Source organism: Enhydra lutris, unplaced genomic scaffold (assembly GCF_002288905.1).
Source record: "Enhydra lutris kenyoni isolate GAN:26980312 unplaced genomic scaffold, ASM228890v2 scaffoldscaffold101, whole genome shotgun sequence".
In the NCBI taxonomy this organism is placed as follows: domain Eukaryota; kingdom Metazoa; phylum Chordata; class Mammalia; order Carnivora; family Mustelidae; genus Enhydra; species Enhydra lutris.
The window spans coordinates 1,056,686-1,078,298 of record NW_019154185.1 but is presented as its reverse complement, the minus strand read 5'-3'; the positions used below and the strand labels follow the sequence as shown (position 1 = coordinate 1,078,298).

Sequence of the window (21,613 nt, the reverse complement as noted above, 5' to 3'; positions counted from 1 at the left end):
GCTGAGCAGAGAGCCCGATGCGGGGCTCGATCCCAGGACCCTGAGATCATGACCTGAGCCGAAGGCAGCGGCTTAACCCACTGAGCCACCCAGGCGCCCCAATAAATAAAATCTTTTAAAAATAAATAAATAGGGGCGCCTGGGTGGCTCAGTGGGTTAAAGCCTCTGCCTTCAGCTCAGGTCATGATCCCAGGGTCCTGGGATGGAGCCCCACATCGGACTCTCTGCTCGGCCGGGAGCCTGCTTCCCTCTCTCTCTGCCTGCCTCTCGGCCTACTTGTGATCTCTGTCTGTCAAATAAATAAATAAAATCTTAAATAAATAAATAAATAAATAAATAAAATGAAAAAATTTTTTTAAATTTGCAATAACAAAAAAAATCTTCCCATAGACAGAATTCCAGGCCCAGATTTCATTAGTGAATTCTATCAGACATTTAAAGACAATGCCAATCATAAACACATTTTGGAAAACAGAGAAGGAAACATTTTCTAATTCATTTTATAAGGCTAGCATTACCGTTCATACCAATTATCGACCTACTGCTTCTCAGCTCCAAATTCACATCTTGCTTCTCTATGAAAATGAATCTGGGGCGCCTGGGTGGCTGTCCGTTAAGTGTGACTCTTGATTTCAGCTCAGGTCTGAGATCAAGCCCCAGGGCTTCAGGATTCACTCTCCCTCTCCTGTTGTCCCTCTTCCTGCGCGCGCGCGCGCTCTCTCTCTCTCTCTCAAACAAGGAAGTCTTTAAAAAATGAAAAGAAAGCTGAACCCTTTACACATTTTCCCTTTGCCAGCTGGTGTGTTAACAGTATATAAAAGGAAAACTTGTTTCCTATCTATTACTACTTTCAATACCTCTGGCCACCAAAGGTGGGTCTTTTCCCCCCACATTGATGTATCCTCCGGCAACAGCTGGGTGGCCTGCAATTTAATTCCACCCACCTGGAGCTGACATCTACAAGGGCTCAGTCCTACAAGTCCGCCTCATGTAAGATGCCAATGACGAGTCGGCCTCCTTTACTTGTCTATAAACCAGAAATTCCAGCCACCCCTTCCCTGGGCTTGATACTTTTCGAGAACAGGTCACAGTATTCAGGAAAAAAGCTGTACTCACGATTAACCATTTATCATACAGGACACAACTCAGGAACAGCCCCGTTGAAGAGATGCATAGGGCAAGGTCTGGGGAAGGGATGGGGGTACCACCGCCCCAGCAGGGTGTTCACCCACCAGGAGGCTCTCCAAAGCCCTTTGATAGGTGCTTTTGTGAAGGTTTTATTACGTAGACACAACTAATTCAATCACTGGCCACTGGTGCTCGGTTCACCCTTCACTCTTCTCCCTTCCCAGAGGTCGAGGAGGCGGGGCTGAAAGTTCTAATCCTCTACAGTTACAGTCACGTGGTCAGTTCCCAGGGCAACCAGCCCCCATCCTTAGGGACTTTCCCAAAGCAAATTTAATTAACATAAACCCGGGTGTGGCTGAAAGGGGCTAGTTAGGAACAAACAAAAGACATTCTTTTCACCTTTATCACTCTAGAGCTATTTCAGGAACTTAGGACAAAACCCAAACAGAACAAAAGATGCACCTTTAACCCTTATTCCTCCAGAGCTGTTTCAGGAGCTGGGGACGAAAACCGAAAGATATATTTCCTAATCTACCACAATAGCACAGTAGGTTTTATCAATAAAGGGCATCAAAGAGACACTGCGGGGAGAAAAAGGGTTTTGCTTCCGGGTTCAGCTTCGCTGGTTTGGCAGGCTCTAACAGGATGTGCTTTTCTAGCTTGGTCGACTCCCACAGGCCTCCCTCCCGCAGTGAGGGTGGGATCCTCCAGCCTCAGGCCCTTCCCGAATTCTAGAGGTTGTCCAGGCCACCAGCCTCCCCAGGCCTCCCAGTCCCCTTTATAGCCCAATACCTCTGGTGAGACCTCCCTCCCCAGAAACAACCCTCTCTGGTACCCTAGAAAATAGCCCTTGTTAAGTTCCGCAGGTAGGGGAAGGGGACCACAACCACAGCCACGCCTCTCCAACCATGCCTAGATTTCAGCCCTGGGCTGGTGGCAGGGCCCTTCCTTGAATCTATCAGTGCCCCAGGGAGGAGTGGGGGGGGGTCTTCCTGAGTACATGTCGGCCTTCTTAGTGACTATTATATACATTGTTATTTCTGTCATTCTAGTTCTCTTTACTGGGGTGCCTGGGTGGCTCAATCAGTTAAGCATCTGCCTTCAGCTCAGGTCATGATTCCTGGGGTCCTGGGATCGAGCCCTGTGTCAGGGAGCCCCGCTTCTCTCCCTCTGCCAGCTGCTCCCCCTGCTTGTGTCCTCTGTCCAATACAATCTTTAAAAAGTTTTCTTTACCTAGTAATCCCTACCTTCCCCCACGTATATTAAGTCTTTGTTATCAAACCTTCACTGTTCAAATGACTGGTTTCTCTTCCAACTGGACCCAAATACTGTATTGACCAAGAGACAGACCCTGGCGAGACAACTGGAGATGAACCCATAAAAGCAGCATCTAAGGATCGGTTTGTTCGTGCCTTTGGCCTTGAGTGCAGTGTTTCTTGTGAATGGGAGCGAGGATGGTAGTAATCCCCAGCATGTAGGAGCATCACAATGAATTAGGAAGAGCTCACAGAAGTGCATGCTTTAAGAGCCCCAAAGCTTGCTGCACTTGACCGTGTAGCAGTAAGGTGACCATAAGGACTAGTGTTAGGTGGTTTGAGTTCACCTGAATGCTTACAAAGAAAAACACAGGCTCAAGTCCATTAACTGTGGGCTCCAATCACAGTCGAGACTCAGAGCTTCCATGACTTATCTCTTGTAATCACAGGGCTGATAGTCCTGAACATCAATTATACAGGACAACGAATAACCACCACAGTTGAATGCAGGCTCACGGAGATTCTCCTATGAAAGGGCAGGGACTGATAAGGAATGAGACCCTGCTGGACACTTCTGTTTGGACCCAGATGAAACGCACAATCTTGAACCTCCAAGTCATTCTGAATCTCCCTGACCAGCTGAAGCAGATTGCCCAGCAATGCCTAGAAATAAGCCTTCCTCTGCTTAAAACCCTGAGATAGGGCACCTGGGTGGTTCAGTTGGTTGGACTGCCTTGACTCAGGTCATGATCCTGGAGTCCTGGGATCGAGTCCCACAACAGGCTCCCTGCTCATTGGGAGTCTGCTTCTCCCTCTGACCTTTACCCTCTCCTGCTCTCTCTGAAATAAACATAAAATCTTAAAAAAAAAAAAAAAAAAACCTCTGGAATAACCCCACGTGGGGCACACTCCTTGAAAGCGAGTGTTACTCTCCTTCGGGTCCACCAAAACCCCTCCATCTGCCACGAGAGTTCCATAACTGGGGTCAAATCTTGGCAAGCCCCAGACAGCCAGGTGTACACTACAACCCAGAAGAGCCGGCTTCCACAACAAACTGGAGCAGGAAGGCAAAGTATGGGGACGCAGCCCATTAAATACTATAATTAGAAACAATGGACTTGGAGCACCTGGGTGGCTCCGTGGGTTAAAGCCTCTGCCTTTGGCTCACGTCGTGATCTCGAGGTCCTGGGATCAAGCCCCACATCCGGCTCTCTCTCTCTGCTCAGCAGGGAGCCTGCTTCCCTTCCTCTCTCTCTGCCTGCCTCTCTGCCTACTTGTGATGGGTCTGTCAAATAAATACATAAAATCTTTAAAAAAGAAAAAAAACACAATGGACTAGATATGTATTGGCAACATGGCTAAACCCTCAAAACACGATGATGAGAAGTTACAAGAAATAGGACGAGGTATTTAACACCATACAGCATTTCAGTAGCTTCAAAATACGTGCATGTAAAACAATATACATTAAATGCGTTAGAATAGTTGCCACTGTACAGGGGATGGGGGGGCCTGAGTGGCTCATTCGGTTGAGCGTCTGCCTTCTGCTGGGGTCATGATCTCGGGGTCCTGGGATTGAGTCCCATGTCAGGCTCTCTGCTCAGCAGGGAGCCTGCTTCTCCCTCTCTCCCCATCTTCCTGCTCTTTGGAAGAGAAGAAAATAGTAAATGGGAGTGAATGAGAATTAAAAATGTGAAAATGAAATGAGAAGGGCCCTGTATGGATTCATCACCATAATGTACCAAAAAAACTGAGGACTATGACTCAAGGAAAAAAAAAGAAAAGGAAGAACCCTGGCTTATAATAGGGACTTCCAGTCCTTGACAAGATTCTAACATAAGGTGCTGGGCTCCATCCCCCAATTCCAGCCCTGAAGATGACACATGAGGAAAACAGATAGATGATGAAAATCTACTTCTGCAGCATTTACCGTGTACCAGGCACTATTAACTCATTTAACCCTCCTGCTCTGAGACAGCCCGCGCTAGGAGACAGATATTCTTCTCCCCATTTAATACAGGAGGAAACAAGGAGAGGTTAAGTAAATTGCCTCAGGTCACACAACTGGTAATGCCGGAGGTTGAATCTGAACTCAAGATAGTCTAGATAAAACTGAGGAACACCTACAGTCTAGACAAGGCGAGTCCAGGGCAGGGATGGAGGTCAGGAGAGCGCGGCCTAAAATGGAAGAGGGGTAAGCACCACAGACAGGAGAGAGGCCAGAGAAATGTCCAACTGTACCCCCTTTTTTCCCTCCCCCAACATTACTCTGGAACAAGCCTTTTCCACCTCATCACCACGTTAGGACAAAAAACAGTGGTGCCAAGCCCGCCAGAAGGGGTTCCATTAAGGCAGCACGAAAGCCACCGCAGTGGGGAGCACCGTGCGTGTGTGAGCACGCAGGCCCATCAGCTCCCACCACACACACAGTGAAATCCCAACCTCACATCTTAAACCAGTGAGTACACCCCAGACCCTCAAAGGCAGGAATGTGGCCAAGATTTCCTTGAGGGATCTGATTAGCCCAAGAGGAGAAACAAAGTCACTGGTTATCAGGGTAACAGCCCCGCAGCGGAGCTCAGAGTTGAAGAGCCCTCGGAGCTTACAAGTTCATCTATTGTAACCATGAGCACAAAACCAAAACTCTCCGCTTAACAAAGCCTCTAAACATGGAAGATGGAATTTTAAGTAAAATAAAAACCCAGCAACAATAACTCTGAGGGAAAACAGTCCACGGGAAGAAAAAAAAAAAAAAAAAAAACTTAAAAAAAATTAGTATTTCCTGGGGCACCCAGGAGGGTCAGTTGGTTGAGCATCTACCTTCCGCTCAGGTCGTGACCCCATGGATCCCAGGCTCCCTGCCGAGCCGTATTGCTTCTTTCTCCCTCTGCCTCTCCACCTCCCCCTACCTCAGGCTTGTGCACTGTCCCTGGCTCACTCTTTTAAATCTTTATAAATAAAAAAAAAATAAGTGTCTTTAAACAGCTTACAGTATAGAGCTACAATAATTGAGATCAAACATGTTAATAAAAATGTATAGTAACGGTTTCCACGAGGCAGTAATTCAACAAATAGCAGTGTTTTCAACACATACTAGAATGGAAATCCTTATTTAAAAAAAAAACTTCAACCCTTACCCAAAAAAATCAATTCAAAATGAATTACAGACCTAACAAAGTTAAAACTACCAGACTTGTAGTACTCATATACCAATGTTAATCTCTTAATTTTGACAAATACACCGTAACTACATTAAGAGGTTAAAATTAGGGCAAACTGGGTGTAGGATATATGGGAGCTTTAAGCTGTCTTTGCAACATTTCTGTAAATTTAAAAACCATCCCAAAATAAAGTTCACTTTTGGGGCACCTGGGTGGCTCAGTGGGTTAAAGCCTCTGCCTTCGGCTCGGGTCGTGATCTCGGGGTCCTGGGATCGAGCCCCGCATCGGACTCTCTGCTCGGTGGAGAGCCTGCTTCCTCCTCCTCTCTCTCTCTCTCTCTCTCTCTCTCTGCCTACATGTGATCTCTGTCAAATAAATAAATAAAATCTTAAAAAAAAAAAATAAAGTTCACTTTTTAAAAAAGTGCTCAGCATTAGTCATCAGGGAAATGCAAATTAAAATCTCAGTGTGATACCACCCCACCCCAATCCCACTAAAATGGGTAAAATAAAACAGCCACCAATGTTGGAAAGCAACCAGAACACTCAAATTGCTAGGAGGGGCATAAAATGGTACTCTTGGGACACTATTCAGCAGTTTAAAAATTAAACACATATAATCCACCCTATTACCTCATCAATTCCACTCCAAATTTTATCCAGAAGAAATGGAACTGTACGCCCAAGATTTGGACAACATTCATAGCAACGTTGTTTGTCAATGCTGGCAGTCCAGATGTCCATCGAGACAGATGGACGATATACACTGTAAACTCTACACTGGAATTCTCTACACCAAAAACGAACACTACATGGGTGCATCTCAAAAACATGCCAAACATAGCTAGACAGAGAAAAGTAGTGATGTAAGCTTCAACACCTATGAAATCCTAAAATAGCCACATCTACCCTGCAACAATAGAAACCAGGTCAGTGGTGTTTCTCTGGGCCTGGGAGAAGAGACACTGACTGACTGGTAAGGGGCACAAAGGAACTTTTCGGAGGGAAATAGCCTGCCTTTGATAAATGGGTTATCAACTCTTTTCCAAGACTGATCAAACTGAACACAAGATCTGTTGTCATTTCAGTTCAAGTAAAATTTTTTAAAAATAGAAATGCTACTCATTCATCAGAGATACACAGTTAAATGAGATACAAGGTACCCAACAGAATGGCTACACTTAAAACCACCAAATACTGGTGAGGGCACAGAATAACCTCTATTCCAAGTGGATGGCAAGTAAAACATTACAACTTTGGAAAAACTGTGACTTCCTATGAAACTAAGTATCAACCATATGATCCAGCAATTCCAAAGTGTTTTTATCTCATTACACAGACTTCCGTATCAGAATATACACAGCAACTTTATTCAGAATAGCCAAGAGCTAGAAAAGGCCCAGGTCTCCAACAGGTAAACTGTACCATATGCTTATCCTGGACCAGAAAAAGGAACTATGGATACACATGTGGCAGAATCTTAAAAAGCATTTTGCTTAAGAACAAAAAGCCTATGCCAGTCTCCACTTTTGATTCCATTTAGATGCTCCTGAATAGGCAGGTGTCTAAGAAGAGTCACAAAGTAACTTTTGAACATCTGTTTTTCATTTTCAAAATCTGTAAATACTCAGCTCACTGAGAGAGGGGCTTTTAGGGAAGCATACGGATGTGTGCAACTTCATTGATAGGAAGGACTGGCTCTTCTAGAGTAACTGGTGTGGAGCTAAGAAACTTATCTACAGGGCAATACTTAGGGCTTTATTCTGCCAACCTGGCGGACATCACTTTCCCATGTGATTTTTTTCTCAACTGCCTACGTAACCCAAATACACGTTTTATGTGCAGATGAATTTCATGCATGTAATGGGGACCCATAAAATGGAGGCTGCCCCAGTAGTGCGGCCCAGGTCAAATCTAAACCAGATGAGGAAACCTCACCACCAGTCCACCTCAGCTTCACCCTCCACAGGACCGACTGCCTGGCCGAACCCTGCCTTTCCGCACCACCTCTTCTTCCAAAGCTCTGCAACGCATTCAGGCCCCAAAGTCATCTGGAAGCAGAAGCTCTGCAAGGCGCCGCACTCCAGCGCATGGGTTATCTTCCTTTGATAAAGGACAAAGGTCACTGACCTTTTCAACAGTCCCCCAGGAGTCAGGGATAGAGAGTAGCCGACACAAGCAGAATATGTGACCCATACAGAGGTGTGTTCATCAGACGCTGGGTTAACAGCATTGCTGAAGGCCCAAACTGGGATTCGCTACTGAACTGTGCTGTAAAATGGACCGGTTTTCCCTCAAGAGTTAAGCAGAAGCACTAAGTACATCTTTGGTCTTTCAACTTCTAGTTCTTTGATGTCACTGGTCCCATTCACCCATGTAGGGGTAAAGATGAAATGCAAACACCTCAATTACCTTGATACCTACACCTGAAGCTCATTCCCCTAATTAGGGGGCCCGAGTCACAGAACAGGCCATCTTGGTGACAATGTTCTGTGGCAACTGCTCAGAACTGCCAGAAGTACATGAGAAGTAGTTTGGGGGAGGAGGCATAGGGAGAGCATACTGAAAAGCCTGTAGTCCTTATTGTAAAAAATAAAAAGAACCCAGGGGCCACAAAAAATGCATGTTAAGTTTTATTAAGTTTCAAATACAAAACATTCCAAAAAGAGAAAAGTGATCTATAATATCTAAGTTCTATATTCAACTACTGTTAAACAAAACATTCTTTATCATTTTACAACCAGTATAAAGCCGGGAGAATCAAGACGGATTCTTTTTCCAATGGGGGAAAAAGTCTGCTGGGTCAGTAAACTATTTGCCAAACAGCTGAATGGTGATTTAGGTATGCTTAATTTGAATTTAGTATTCACATTTACTATGATTAATTTCTATGTTCTACCCTATTTTCAATTTACCTAAATAAAATCTCCAGAGCCAAGTCATGAGAAACATAATCCCAGGTAGTTTACATTACAGGACTGAGAAGACAGCTATGTTAAGTGCAACAGCTACTTAAAATTGGTCAATCCCTCATCACGGTCTAGGATTGGAAGAGCCTGTCCAATGAGGGTTACAATTTTTGGACTATTTCTCACAACTGCGAAGACTAAACATGACAGCACTGATTTTACTATGGAAAAAAAAAATCTCAAGTTTTTGTACTTAGTTCTTCTAACCCAACAACTCCAATCCAGTCCCTTTAAGAACATTAGCTTTACATACTATCGGCTTTAATCTCCAACATGACTGGTTTGTTTCCAAGACAGGTGGTGGGGTAAAGCAGACTTACAAATAGTACACTTAAAAAAAGCCAAGTGGCCCAATTTGTTTCCAGTTTTTCAAGTGTGCTTTCAATCGTTTCAGCTACATTTCCAGTTACTTTAGTTTCCAGATGCTACTCCTTCGTTTTATGACTGAACCCCGCTTCTGGATGAACTACACCAAATCAAATGTCCCCACTTGCTGAAAAATCAGTTTACTGGATAAAGAGTTACCACTCATGCCTTTCATTTTTCTACTTCAGCTTTCTGACAGCAATAATTAGAAGTTCTAAATTGCAGAGCTGTCCCCAGGACTTTAGCAAAATGAAAACCAAAGCTGTAAAATCCACATAAAGAACCACAAGAACTTACTACCTCCACTTACCAATTTCCTTAGCTGCTCCCCTTTATCTGGCCAATTACTTTTTTAAAGTAACTACCACTCCCTAGTTAAGTGCTAACCAACACTGATGCCTTCCTTCCTTCCTTCGATCCACAGGAACCCTCGAAGGCAAAGATCTACTGCCTGCACCAAACCAATTCTGATGAGTACTGCTTATGCAACTGTTGTGCCTTATCGACAATCAGCATTCTTCTGCTTCAACAACTCTGTAAAATGAAAAGCATGTGATCAGATCACAAGACACTCTTTTATACTGGAAATTACTCCCCGCTCTTACCCATTCTCTAAATATACTTTACTGCTTCAACTGGCAACGAAACATGTGCTTTAAACTGCAAGTTCTAAAATGCAACCAAAAACACTCATTAATAATTCCTGTTATCACTTTGGTAATATTGAGTGCTATTAGGTCATCAATGCACCAGTGACACCGCCACTCTCCAAGTGGGAACTGAGAAGCAGTGGCATCTGTTCTCCCCTTAGTTGAGTTATACTGTGGCTGAGGAAGCACCAATAATAAAAAGGGTATCCTCTGGGCGCCTGGGTGGCTCAGCCACTGGGCATCTGCCTTCAGCCTGGGTCATGATCCCAGGGTACTGGGAAAGAGCCCTGAACCCTCCATCGGCAGGAAGCCCGCTTCTCCCTCCCCCACTCCCCCTGCTTGTGTTCCCTCTCTCGCTGTCAAATAAATAAACTCTTTAAAAAGGGCGTATTCTCTTACAAAAATGCGTGGGAGCAAGTTTAAACCTCATGCATGTCAAGTTTGTTCATATACCGAAACACAAAGTGTACAGCTCCAATCAACCACTGCTTATGGGGACTACATTAACAAGCTTTATACATTCAAAAATAAGCTAATTATAAAGGAGCTTAAGAGGTACAAACTTCCAGTTACAGGATAAGTAACTCCACTGGAAAATACAGAATATAGGAAAAAGCACTAGTGCATGACTGAGCCACTAATGGAAACACACCTGTTTAAACTCTGCCCTACATTCTAATGGGGAAATGAACATACAAGGGATTACACATTACAGCACTTTATCCTCCTAATCCACAAGTTAGGTTACAAGCCCCTTCATGAAGAAACTTAAATACCACAGGTATGCAAAGTGAAAAGCTATTACTTACACCTAAAGCCCACGGCTTCTGAAACTTACCTTAGCATTTGATTTCTCTTGCGGCCAGCTTTATCTAGTGTGAATTAATCAGCACTCCAAGCATAATGACCAAAATCCTCAACCTGTAAAAATTAAATATATAACTAGTTATCGCTCTTAAAGGAAAATCTTCAAAACTTGCCTACAACTGCTCTTTTCCAGAAAGAAAAGGCAAGTTCAGACTTGCAGCTTAACGTTATTTCATGTTCTACTAATTCTCAAAGTGGTGGTAGATTCACTGGCTTGGGATGGACTGGAATGGCTTAAAATGGTTAAGTCGCATGGCTTATGGATTCTCATTCTGTTCCAATGGTGCACTGCCATGTTAAATCCATAAGTTGAACGGACAAAACTTATTTGAAGGAATAAGTGCAGTGTAAGGATTTTAGTTGGAGGTCTTCAAGTTTACTATATTCAAGAGCATCTTTTTCAACTTCATGGCTGGACCTGGGTCATGCTGCCTCAGGTTTTGCTTTTTAAAGACCACTTGCAATAGATTTTCTCCATACAGTGTAGTTCCATAGAACTAAAAACAAGTCAGGCATCCAACTAAATGTCAAGTTTGCAATGGCTTACAGGGGCAGAGATCGGGACCCCAAACTTAAGCCATTTCCTATATTGACTAAAAGGCTATTTTGAAAAATGTTAAAACATATGAAGCATGTTTAAAGGTCTTCATCAAAAAATACTTAAAAAAGAAAAAAAAGACACCCCCTCCCGAGCCCCGGATTGCCATTGGTATACAACAGCTGTATTATTAAGGCCTTTAACTGTCATACATGCTTTAAAAAAAAAAAGAAAAAGAAAAATCCATGTGTTGAATTTGGAGGACTTCTAATATGCTATCGAACACTTTGCTTTTCCAAAAGTTTTTTTTTTAAATCTAGAAAGCATTTCCATTGCCATGAGGTACAGTATGTCTCACTGTACTATGAGGAAGGTAAGTGTTCAATCTCGACTTAGACGGAAAAACTAGTTTGCTTTGCTTACCATCTTTGCTGTTTCACAGGCATTTGATGCTTTAAATCTGATGTGGAATGCTGATAGATTCACTTTTTAGAAGTCATAAGCCTTTGAGAAGTTGGAGATAACTTCATTGCTTATCTATTTTCTCCTTTGCAATCAAGCTGTTCCTTAAAAGTGAGACACTACAGAGTTGCAAAAATTTGAAACAGTAAGAGCAAGCACCGTTTGCAGCTTCATGGTTGGTTTTGGCCAAACTTTTTATTTAGTATTCTGTAGTTGCTTAACACACACTTAAATGGTCTTATTGGGGGGAGGGGAAAGGGGAGGTTCTTGTAGATTCCCAAGGAAATGTCAGAAAGGCAAAATATGGCCAGCATTATCCATTTGGTTTTTTTGGGTTTACTGGGTGAATAGCACTTTCCTTACATAAGCATCTGATCTCAGGTTTTTCAGACTGAGAACATTGAGATTTCAGTTTGAAGACCCTCTGAAATCCTACGAGTAGCATACCCCGACCACCCTCTAACAGCTAGCTTGTTTGTATAGGCAGAAGGATTCACCTCTCCATTTTAGATGGCTAGATGTTTGTGGAAGGTCTTAGAATTGCTTTGCCTCACTTACTGGGAAAAATCGGATATAGGAAGTGGCCTTTAGGGACACTTTTAACTTGAAAAATTACAACACTAGTACACAAGTCAAGTCTTAACACATTTAACATTTGCTTATTGAAAGCAATGTCATAAAGTCAAATAAGATTAAACAGGTTTTACTTTTTTTCCCTCACAAGAACATAAAAATTATGGAAGGGGAACTTAAACAGGAAATTTAAAAAAAGGTAACACAATTTTTCCTTTTAGTAGTCCTTGGGTAGTTATGACAGAAAAGGTTCCACTTTTTTGTTTGTTTCTTTGAACAGGGATTTTGGTCCAAAGTTTTGTTTGTTTTTAATATCTGCTTCTGCCTCCCCCTCTATCAGATCGGCTTCCTCCACGGCCACCACCTCTTGGTGCTCCGCGGCTTGAACTGCTGTAGGAATCACGTGGAGGAGGGTACCCCCTTTCCATAGAAGGGGGAAGCCCTCTTTCTTGTCTGCCAACCCGATCACGACCACTTGAGTAGAGATCACTTCGGCTGCTTGAGTAACTGTCTCGACTTCCACCATATCCGTCACGTGAGCTGCTGTAATCATCATAGCGACTGCTTCCACCATAAGATGGCGGGGGCCCTCGTGTAGGTGGAGCACTACGTGAGTTACCTGCAGGGTCAATGGTCAGGTAATATGGCAACACTATAAATTGTATATATACAACATTTAAATCTGAATTTACAGAATTCTTGTATTAAACGTTTACTTTCTTAAATGGGAGGTTTTAAACTCTGCCATTGCTGGCCATTAACAGGGATTTGCTCATCTGCTGAGATACGGAAATGGATGGGTTTTAATGTTTTGTTTGAAAAGACTGAAGACGGTGTGTATTTCAAGAGGATATTCCAGACAGCTTGTTATTTTATAGTAGGCACTCAGACACTTTCCAGTGATAAGTTGCAATTTTGAACTGTAGACTTTCCTTCATATTGCAATGGTAAACATTTGATCTTGTTAATAAAATTTTTAAACTGTATTTTCACTGTTGGGGGAAAACACATAAGGCTGCCAATTTAAGCAAGCAAAATCCCCTCCAAAGCAAGCAAACAGCCTCAAAAAGAAAAAAAAAAAAAAACTTAGAAAAAACAAAAGCCCCTCACAAAACTAGGAAAAGCCCAGCTGATAAAGTTACCCCTTTAAAAGCAAGCAAATATCCCTTAAAAAGCAAGCACCACACAGCCTAATAAAGTGGCTCATGAACCTAAAAACTCAAGCTGGTGATATTCAAAGACCCTCAACCAGTATCTTACCATAACTCTCATATGAATCTCTGTAGGAGCCTCCACTTGGATGATCTGAATAGTCACGATCACGACCATAGCCATCTCTATCACTGCAGTTACAAAGAAGAAAACTTGTTAGGGCACAGGGCATCAATTTCAGAGCGACTTCGTTTTTCCCAGCAAGCTGCGGCTGGCAGTAGCCAGTACCCTACCTATAGCCTCTTGACGGGTAGTCATCACGTGAACTGGAATGACCATAATCACGGTAAGTATAATCTCTCGGCGGTGGTGCATAATCTCTTGTATCACGAGAACTTGGGTAATCTCTGCTTGAATAGCTGAAAAGACAAAAATTTAAGTCGGTTCACACTTTTCCTAAGTTCTCCCTTCAACCTCAGTTATTAAGACGACGAACTAACTACACTCATCAGTTACCTGTCTTTAGTGGAGTATCCATCATCTCTCGGGGACAAATAAACATCTCTACGGGAGGGCAGGGGTTCCCTTCGAGGTGGGCCTCCATAACTATCTCTTCCGCGTGACACAGGAGCTTAAGGAAAAAAAAATTTTTTCAATATAACCAAAATGTGCATGTACATTCAGACAATGAAAAGCAGGGACTTAAATAAGACACTGTGGAACTCAATAAAGAAGTTTCTTTAAAAATTTCCTTCGCACAAACCAATTCTTTTCAGTACTTCTAACTTTATGCACACCTAGATTCACCTCTAGTCCATGAGACAGTTTCATTAAGCATCATTTTTAACATTTAAGGCTTTAAAAAAATTTTTTTTGAAGATTTTGAGCAAGTGAGCAAGCAAGAAAAAGCACAAGCAGCAGAGGGGAAGAAGAAGCACGCTCCCCCCAGGCTGAGCAGGGAGACCCATGTGGGGCAAGGAAGACACTTAACAGACGGTGCCACCCAGGCACCCCTACGTTTATTTTATAAAGCATCATTTTTGAAATTCACTTATCAATCCTTTGTTATAGTGGTAGAACAGAATGTTCTAGAAATCCAGCCTTTACCTCTTCCTCCCATTCCACTGCTGCTGCGAACTGGTCCTGAAGGGGCAGATCTTTTAGGAGGAGGACCACCACTTCGTGGTGGTGGTCCTCTTTTTACTGGAAGTGGTCCCCTGGAAGAACTCATGTTAAAATTCATGGAATAGCCACCATCATCTACATTGAAATAGAAAAGAAAAACATGTTAATTCCAGCATCGATAAAAGTTATTTTTCTTTGCTGTTATCAATGACCATTTTCTGTTTAGTTGGGGAATCTTGCTTTTCACTTGCCTAAGACTACCAACTGTAAGGGAGTCTACATAGACTAACAAAATAATAAAACTGAAGTGTACTCTTAAGTTGCTTCAAAGAAAAATACAAACTGTTTCATTTTTATACACCAAAGTACATGTCATCAAAATTTTTCTGCAAATTCTGGACAATTTTATTGTCCACGGTTTTATTGTTTTGGTATTTAAGTAATCTCTACATCCAATGTGAGACTCACTCATTACCTGTCACCAAGAGTTATTAGCTAGGCTCCCATCTATTGCTTTTTTAAATATTAACTTAGGATGCCTTCTAGGTTTCTCTTAAGTCATGACTTTAATAAATGAAGTCTTCTCAGTATCAAAAGCTGGAGAGTTTACTACAGGACTTAACAAGTGCACAGACTGGTATGGGGTTTACAGTTCCTCATTCTACAACAAGCCTAAGGTAGAAGTCATTACCCATGTGCCCTCCACGTGAGGGAGGTCCCCTGGTTCCTCCACTTCCTCCTCTTCCGCCTCTAAGACCTCTTGGAGGGCCTCTGCTTCTTGGAGGTGGCGGTGGTCCACGTCTACCACTTTCAAATGATGGTTTAGTGGCCTGTTCTACTTTGATGGCTTTTCCATCTAAGGACTAAAAAACATCGAAACAGTTAACGGCATCAATATTTATAAAGACCTTGCACATCCATTCACTACGCATTCATGACACCAACGTGCCCTCCAAAATGAAGTTTTAACGTAAATTTAGCTCACCAATTAATCTGAGAAAATCGGTAAAATATAGGGTCATTTTCCATTCTAAGTTTTTTAGAATGATACTAATCAGTTCAACTCCAACATAAGGTGAATCCATCACACTGCTGGTCAGTTAACATTTAAAAAGCCAGACAGTCACCTTGTTATTAAATGTGATAACAGCAGAGGAAAGCCTAGATATCAAGGCATTCTATGGATTCCAGATAACACACGGTCATATAATTTTCTCAACTGAAACAAAGAGTATAATCCACAACTCTGCAAAACGTGAAATTACAAAGGGTGGAAGATTAGAGGGTTCTGGAAAGGTATACATTCAAACACAAATCAAGAACTTTTCTAGACCAGACTTCAGTAACACTCTTTATGAATTAGGAAACATTACCATTGTGCAATCTCACCTTTCCATTCATGTCTCTGGCTGCATCCTTAGCATCTGCTGGGCTCTCAAAGGTGACAAAAGCAAATCCTCTTGATTTGTTGGTTTCACGATCTTTCATCAACAGAACTGAAAAAGCAGTTGGGGGGGGGAGTGTTACTCTAGTTCGAATTAAATAACAAAAGTGCACCTACAAAATGTAAGCTCAGAACTTCTTAGAGGACAAAACAATGTATCATTTCAAACGATCAACGTAATCAAATACATCACAGCTTACATTTTTAACTTTAACAGCTCCCTATATCCTTTCAAATAACTCACCTTCCACTATTCGTCCATATTTGCCAAATACTGCTTCAAGGGCTTTTTCATTTGTTTCTGTATTGAGGCCACCAATGAAAAGCTTTCCTGGGCGATCTGCTTCAACCATTTTTTCCCCCTGGTGAGGAGTCTGTTGAAAAAGAACAGTATTACCTCCCCATAAAAAGTTCAAGTTTATGGGCCACATATATTTACTAGTGCATATTTCTTGTTTCACTAGGATTATCATTCCTTAAAAACTGCAGACACCAAAAAGCCTACTTTCCTAAGCCTCAGCAGGAAACCAATTCAAATAGTTTAGTGATGCAGTTTACCTTAAACTAGTTAGAGGACCAACTTAATACCTTCATCTTTAATCCACCTCGATAATTTTAATAAGGTAACTACTCAGCGTCTGAAAAAGCAATTCCAGTTTTAATCCTAGATGTGTTCCCTTTTAAAGATTCAATTATCACCTTCTAATTCCCCTAATGTTTTTTTTTTAAAGCGTATCGCCTCATTCAAGGTCACAGGCCAGACGCAGGTCCTCTTCCAAGAACTTTGCCTTTCCTCATTAGGATTCTCTAGTCAATCTAAATAAAAATTTCAAGTTTGAGCCAAGTTATACCTCCTCTTCTAAACCAACCCCTAAACCCGCCGAAAAGGTTCTTTTAGAACAAGAAAAAAAAAGGTTTCAGTATCGTTTCATAATAACGGAAGGTGGAAGCGCGCATCGTATCACTCAACGCTCCATGACTGCAGCAGAATCCAATTAAAATCCGTCATTAAAAACCGCGTGGAAAACACAAAATGGCGACACTTGGATTCAACCCAGAAAAACCTACACTGGTCAGGGGAGTAACTTTTGCTATCAGCAGTGGCTGCGAAAAGTCAAAGGGCCTCCTCTCCAAGGCTGCCAATGAACAAGGACCCGCGTAAAAGTGCACGTGCCCATCCGTAGCGCCAGCGCCATCCCAATGCAGGCACCGCGGTGGCGCGCTCTGCCCTCGTCCCGTTCCAGCCCCGACCTCCGGCACCACCCCCGCAGGCGACAACCAAACTTTCCCGAGAGGTGCCCAGCGGGACGGAGCCCCCACGTCTGTTTTCCTCGGACACGCGCCGCTTTATCGAAATAGGTCGGCACCTTTCGGTTCTTAAAATGGCGCCCGCCACCCCCATCTCCAGGGAGATAATCCCAAGTTCTAACGTGGCAAGTAGGCACGCGAAACGGCAGAAGGAAAGGCTAACACGTACCGGAGGGGTGACAACGGTTCCAAGCTCCTACGAGCTCGCCGGCAGGGGCTTCGTAGCAGCTCAGCACGAGGGAGTGCCGCCGGATCCGAGAACGGAAGAGGGAAGCCGCTAGCAATACTGCGCAACGAGGGCGAACAAAGGAGACAGCAAACTTTATACTGCCCGGGAACGAGGCTGAAGGACCCGGATGGAAACCGAGCTTAGAATTTGAAACGCAAAGGGAGGGGGAGCCGTTCTCAGTCTCCCCATTGGCTTTCTTCTCTGTCACTCACTCCTTGCCCCACCTCTTACCCCAGGCCCTCGGCGTTCTAGCCGGCGCCCGCTTGTAACCGTTTTCCCAGCCCCCACCCGTGCTCCCCAGACCCGCGTTTTTGCTTTCCGCTAAAATGCTACAAGGGCTGCGTTTAATACCGAATTGAAATTTATTACATATTCCGGGGGCCGGACACGGTGCTAAACTTTATACCCGTTAACTCATTTAATTCTCAAAGCAATGTGATGAAGGTTGATCCTAACTGTGCTAATTTTGCGTCAAGGGGAAACAAAGAAGTTTAGATAATCAAATACATCTTCCCAAAATATCTTCAACGGGAACTTTTAGTGGGTGGGGAAAATTCTGACAATTGAACGTTACTTAGGGGAGGAAAGAGTATGAAACAGCAGATAGTCACTTCATAGAGAACAATTACTGAACACCTACTAATCAAAGGCAGGCTCTGGGCTTGGCTGCGGGGTTACAACTCAACAAGCGGAGACAAGGGCAAGAAAGCACGTCGAAGGTAGAACTACCAAATTTGGCAAATAAAAATAAAGGACGCCCAGTTAAGTTTGAATTTCAGATAAATTTTTAAAGCATGTATATCCCCAGACCATGTACAGAAAACTTAATGGTTAACTCAAATTTAAGTGGGCATTATGTCTTTTTTGTATGTCAATCCACTTGTGTTGGGGGGGAATTACAAAAGTTAAACATTTTCTGATTTATTTAAAACCCAACGGAAAAAATGGCAATACAAATAACAAAACAATTACGTGTTGTGATTAGTGCCAGGAAGCAAACTAGGTGCTCTGGTGGGCAATATACAGGAGACCAAATTTGATTTTTAGAACCCACATCAGAACTGAATGCAGAAAAGAAACTAGCCATGGGAGTGCCTTTCAAGAAGAGAGAGCCCTAAGCATAAAGTGGAGGGAAAGACCCTGCACGGATCAAGAGACAGAAAGAGATCCAGGGTGTCAGGAATTAAAGGGGTATCAAGAGAAGGAACCGAGGAGGTAGGCAGAATTTTGGAACCCATTAAAAGATTGCAGAGGGTTAAGTGTGAAACCGGGAGTACCTCTGGGACTGTGTGAACAGACCTGGAGAGAGCGGACCGGGCCTTGAATTAGGGGCGTGGCCGTGAGGTTGGGGAGGAAGGAACAATCAATCCTTAGGTGTATGGGACAGGAAGGGTGCACTGAATTTGCTAATGAATCAGATGGGAAAGGGCTGGGGTGGAATTGAGGCAACAGAGGTCGGTGTGGATGACTAAGCTGCCTGGCATAAATGGGGGGCACTTACCAAAATGGTTGCAGAGAAGTAAGTTTGGGATGGAGACGTGGACAACTTGATGCTCAGAGTGGAGATCAGAGCTAAATTGTTGCTTACAAATGATAATACAAGAATGAGCCCACCAAAAAAGAGAACACGATGGGAGAAGAAGGCGCGAGATCACACATTATTAACTCGAAAATCCGTGTATGGAGAGAAACGACTGGAAGGAAATATGCTGAATTGTTACCAGTTGATCTTGGTGGGGGTAGGATTTATGAACAATTGTTACTTTGCTTCTTCACAGTTACAATAACCCAGCCCAGGGACGCCTAGGTGTTTCAACTGATGATGTGCCTGCCTTTGGCTCAGGTCTTGATCCCGAAGTCCTGGGATCAGTGGAGCTCCTTGCTCAGCAGGGAGTCGGCTTCTCCCTCTGCCTGCCTCTGCCCCGCCCCCACCCTGCGCCTGCCGGCTCCCCCCTGCTTGTGCACTCGTGTGCGTGCTCTCTCTCTCTCTCCCTCCCTCCCTCCCTGGCAAATAAATAAATAGAACCTTAAAAAAAAAACACAATTACTCTGCCCATGGTGTATTAGGGTATATGCCAGGCAGGTAGTAGTAAATGATGTTCAGGTCATGGGTAAAAACCCCAAGGAGCCTTGGAACCAGCTCTGAATTATTAACATTACGGGAGGGACTAATACTCAGTAGTAATCAGTATGACGAGCATATTGGTTCCTTTATTTCCTAGCCAAATAATGACAAATAAAGCAAAAGTCCTGTCCATTTGCCTTCGGGACGAGTTATTTAAATTGCAGGCTGTGCCAATAGTTGGGAATCGGCCAGGTTGGCAAAAACCACTTAAATGTCGGGCTCAGCAAGCAGTCTGCAGCCCCAGGAGGAATCAGAAGAAATCCTTCCCCCCGGTTTGGCAGGCGCTGTCTTTCTCTGTCTCAAATCCAGACAGAGCACTACCGGAACTTCGCCCAGGCTCTGAGACTCAGCCAGGCCTCCCCCAGTCTAGAGCAGAACAGGGCCAACTCTACCATAAATGTCCCTGTACCCCTGGGTGTCAAGAGGGAAATGTGGATCTATGAGGACCAGAGAGGTCTGGTCTTTGCAATTAGTGCGCAGGAGTGTGGGGGGTGGGGTGGGGACAGGACTTCCAAGGGCAAGAAGTCAGAATGCAAGTCGGGACAGAGGGGACAAAAGAAGCTGGAGAGGGAGGGCCTACTGACTAGATCCAGGTAGCAATGAAGAGGGAAGCCTTTCGAAGGGGTGGCACGTGGTAATCAGACTCCATCTTTTTTTTTTTTTTAAGATTTTATTTATTTATTTGTCAGAGAGAGAGAGAGGGAGAGAGAACGAACACAGGCAGACAGAGTGGCAGGCAGAGGCAGAGGGAGAAGCAGGCTCCCCACAGAACAAGGAGCCCGATGCGGGACTCGATCCCAGGACGCTGGGATCATGACCTGAGCCGAAGGCAGCGGCTTAACCAACTGAGCCACCCAGGCGTCCCAATCAGACTCCATCTTAAAGAGACCACCGTGGCTGCTGTCTGGAGACTGTATTGGGGGAGGGAGGAGCTGGAAGCAGGGTATTGTTGACGTAATCCTGGAGAGGGGACTTGGGCCAGCCCAGTGGGAAGGGATCTGGCCAGTGCACAGTGCCAGAAGCAGGACTCACACTGCCCAAAAGTAAGCTCTGAAACCCATCCCTCCCCTTCATGGATCCTCTCGATTTTTCCCTTAGCTGCTTTCTTTCAACTTACTCCTTTGGATTATCATTAAGTATAGTTACACGTTGTTCTCTTTACTATAAATTTTCCCTTGGTCTGGTTGTTTCTCTCCAGATGCCATCTCGATGATTGACTGATAGACGGAGTCAAGCAATATTACTTCACTGCTCTGTATCCTTGGAGTATAATCAGGGCCAAATAAATGTTGGCTGAATGACTTGCAAGCTCTTTTTATTCTCCATGGTACTCCGTATGAGATGGGTGCATAGTGAGTATTTAATGAATACTGTAGCCTTGTCTTAAATCTCAATTTACCCGCAAAGAGCTCACTTTTTTTTAATACTAGAACAAACGACAACGAAAAGCACTCTATAGTTTTAAAGGCAATTAAATGATTAAGAAATGTCTTTCGCTCAATTAAAAAAAACCTTCAAAAAAAAAAAAGAAACTACGATCATCAAATTAGGGCTCACTGCAAGATGAGCAAATCGAAGCTCTCTGGGCAGGCTTGCATTTTCCCACGAAGGGCAGATGTAAGGTCGCTAGCTCTGCATCTAGTTACGCCTGTTCTCCAAACGCCAGAAAGATATCCTGCCACGCGTTCTAGAAACATCTGTTATCTGGTTTTGAGCTAGAAGGAAGGGAGGGAAGAATTTCATAAGATTAATGATTGGGAGACTTTCCAAACCACTTAGAGCGGCCACTGTCCAGAAGATAGCCAATTTTGCTACAATAGGCAAGAAATAAAAAGTTTGTAAACCAAAGTGTGGCTCTGGTATCACTATGGAAACTGGTTGAAGAGATGAAGATCTAATTCTGCGGGACCATTCGCCACAATGAAGGAGGTAGTGAGTTTTAACCGAACTTAATACTTGATTAAAAGGAACTGAAGTATGTTTTCAGAAACATTTCAAATGAAGCGGTGGCGAATGATGGATTTTGCAATAAATTGTGTCAATTAGGCATTTGAAGGGGGGAAAATCTGGATTCATACCACACTTTTGACCCCGGAATAAATTCCAGTTCAAAGACTTACATGGAAAGGGTAGAACCACTGAAGTACTAGAGGAAAAATGGGTAGGTGTTTTTATCATCCGGGCATGAAGACTTCCATCCATTCCTTTATTCACTTAGCAAATCCTTATTCAAACACAGTGTCTGTTCTGTGCGGGCACAG

General features: G+C 43.5%; 1 protein-coding gene across 1 annotated transcript; it reads right to left on the bottom strand.

Moving 5' to 3' along the window:
* Positions 1–8,155: 8,155 nt before the first annotated feature.
* Positions 8,156–17,332, bottom strand: LOC111139342 (RNA binding motif protein, X-linked). Its single transcript, XM_022491609.1, has 10 exons — positions 17,168–17,332; positions 15,935–16,064; positions 15,636–15,742; positions 14,938–15,109; positions 14,229–14,381; positions 13,638–13,752; positions 13,415–13,540; positions 13,230–13,312; positions 10,368–12,588; positions 8,156–9,413 (listed from the first exon to the last, which is right to left on the bottom strand). The coding sequence occupies exons 2-9, from the start codon at positions 16,041–16,043 to the stop codon at positions 12,278–12,280; spliced, it is 1,176 nt and encodes a 391-aa protein (XP_022347317.1). The 5' UTR covers positions 16,044–16,064; positions 17,168–17,332; the 3' UTR covers positions 8,156–9,413; positions 10,368–12,277.
* Positions 17,333–21,613: the final 4,281 nt, after the last annotated feature.

Coding starts and splice junctions, on each gene's coding strand:
- LOC111139342 (XM_022491609.1), bottom strand. CDS start 16,043: ATGGTTGAAGCAGATCGCCCAGGAAAGCTTTTCATTGGTGGCCTCAAT. Junction 13,313..13,414: donor TACCCGTCAAGAGGCTATAG/GTAGGGTACTGG, acceptor TTGTAACTGCAG/TGATAGAGATGGCTATGGTC. Junction 12,589..13,229: donor AGATTCATATGAGAGTTATG/GTAAGATACTGG, acceptor TTGACCCTGCAG/GTAACTCACGTAGTGCTCCA.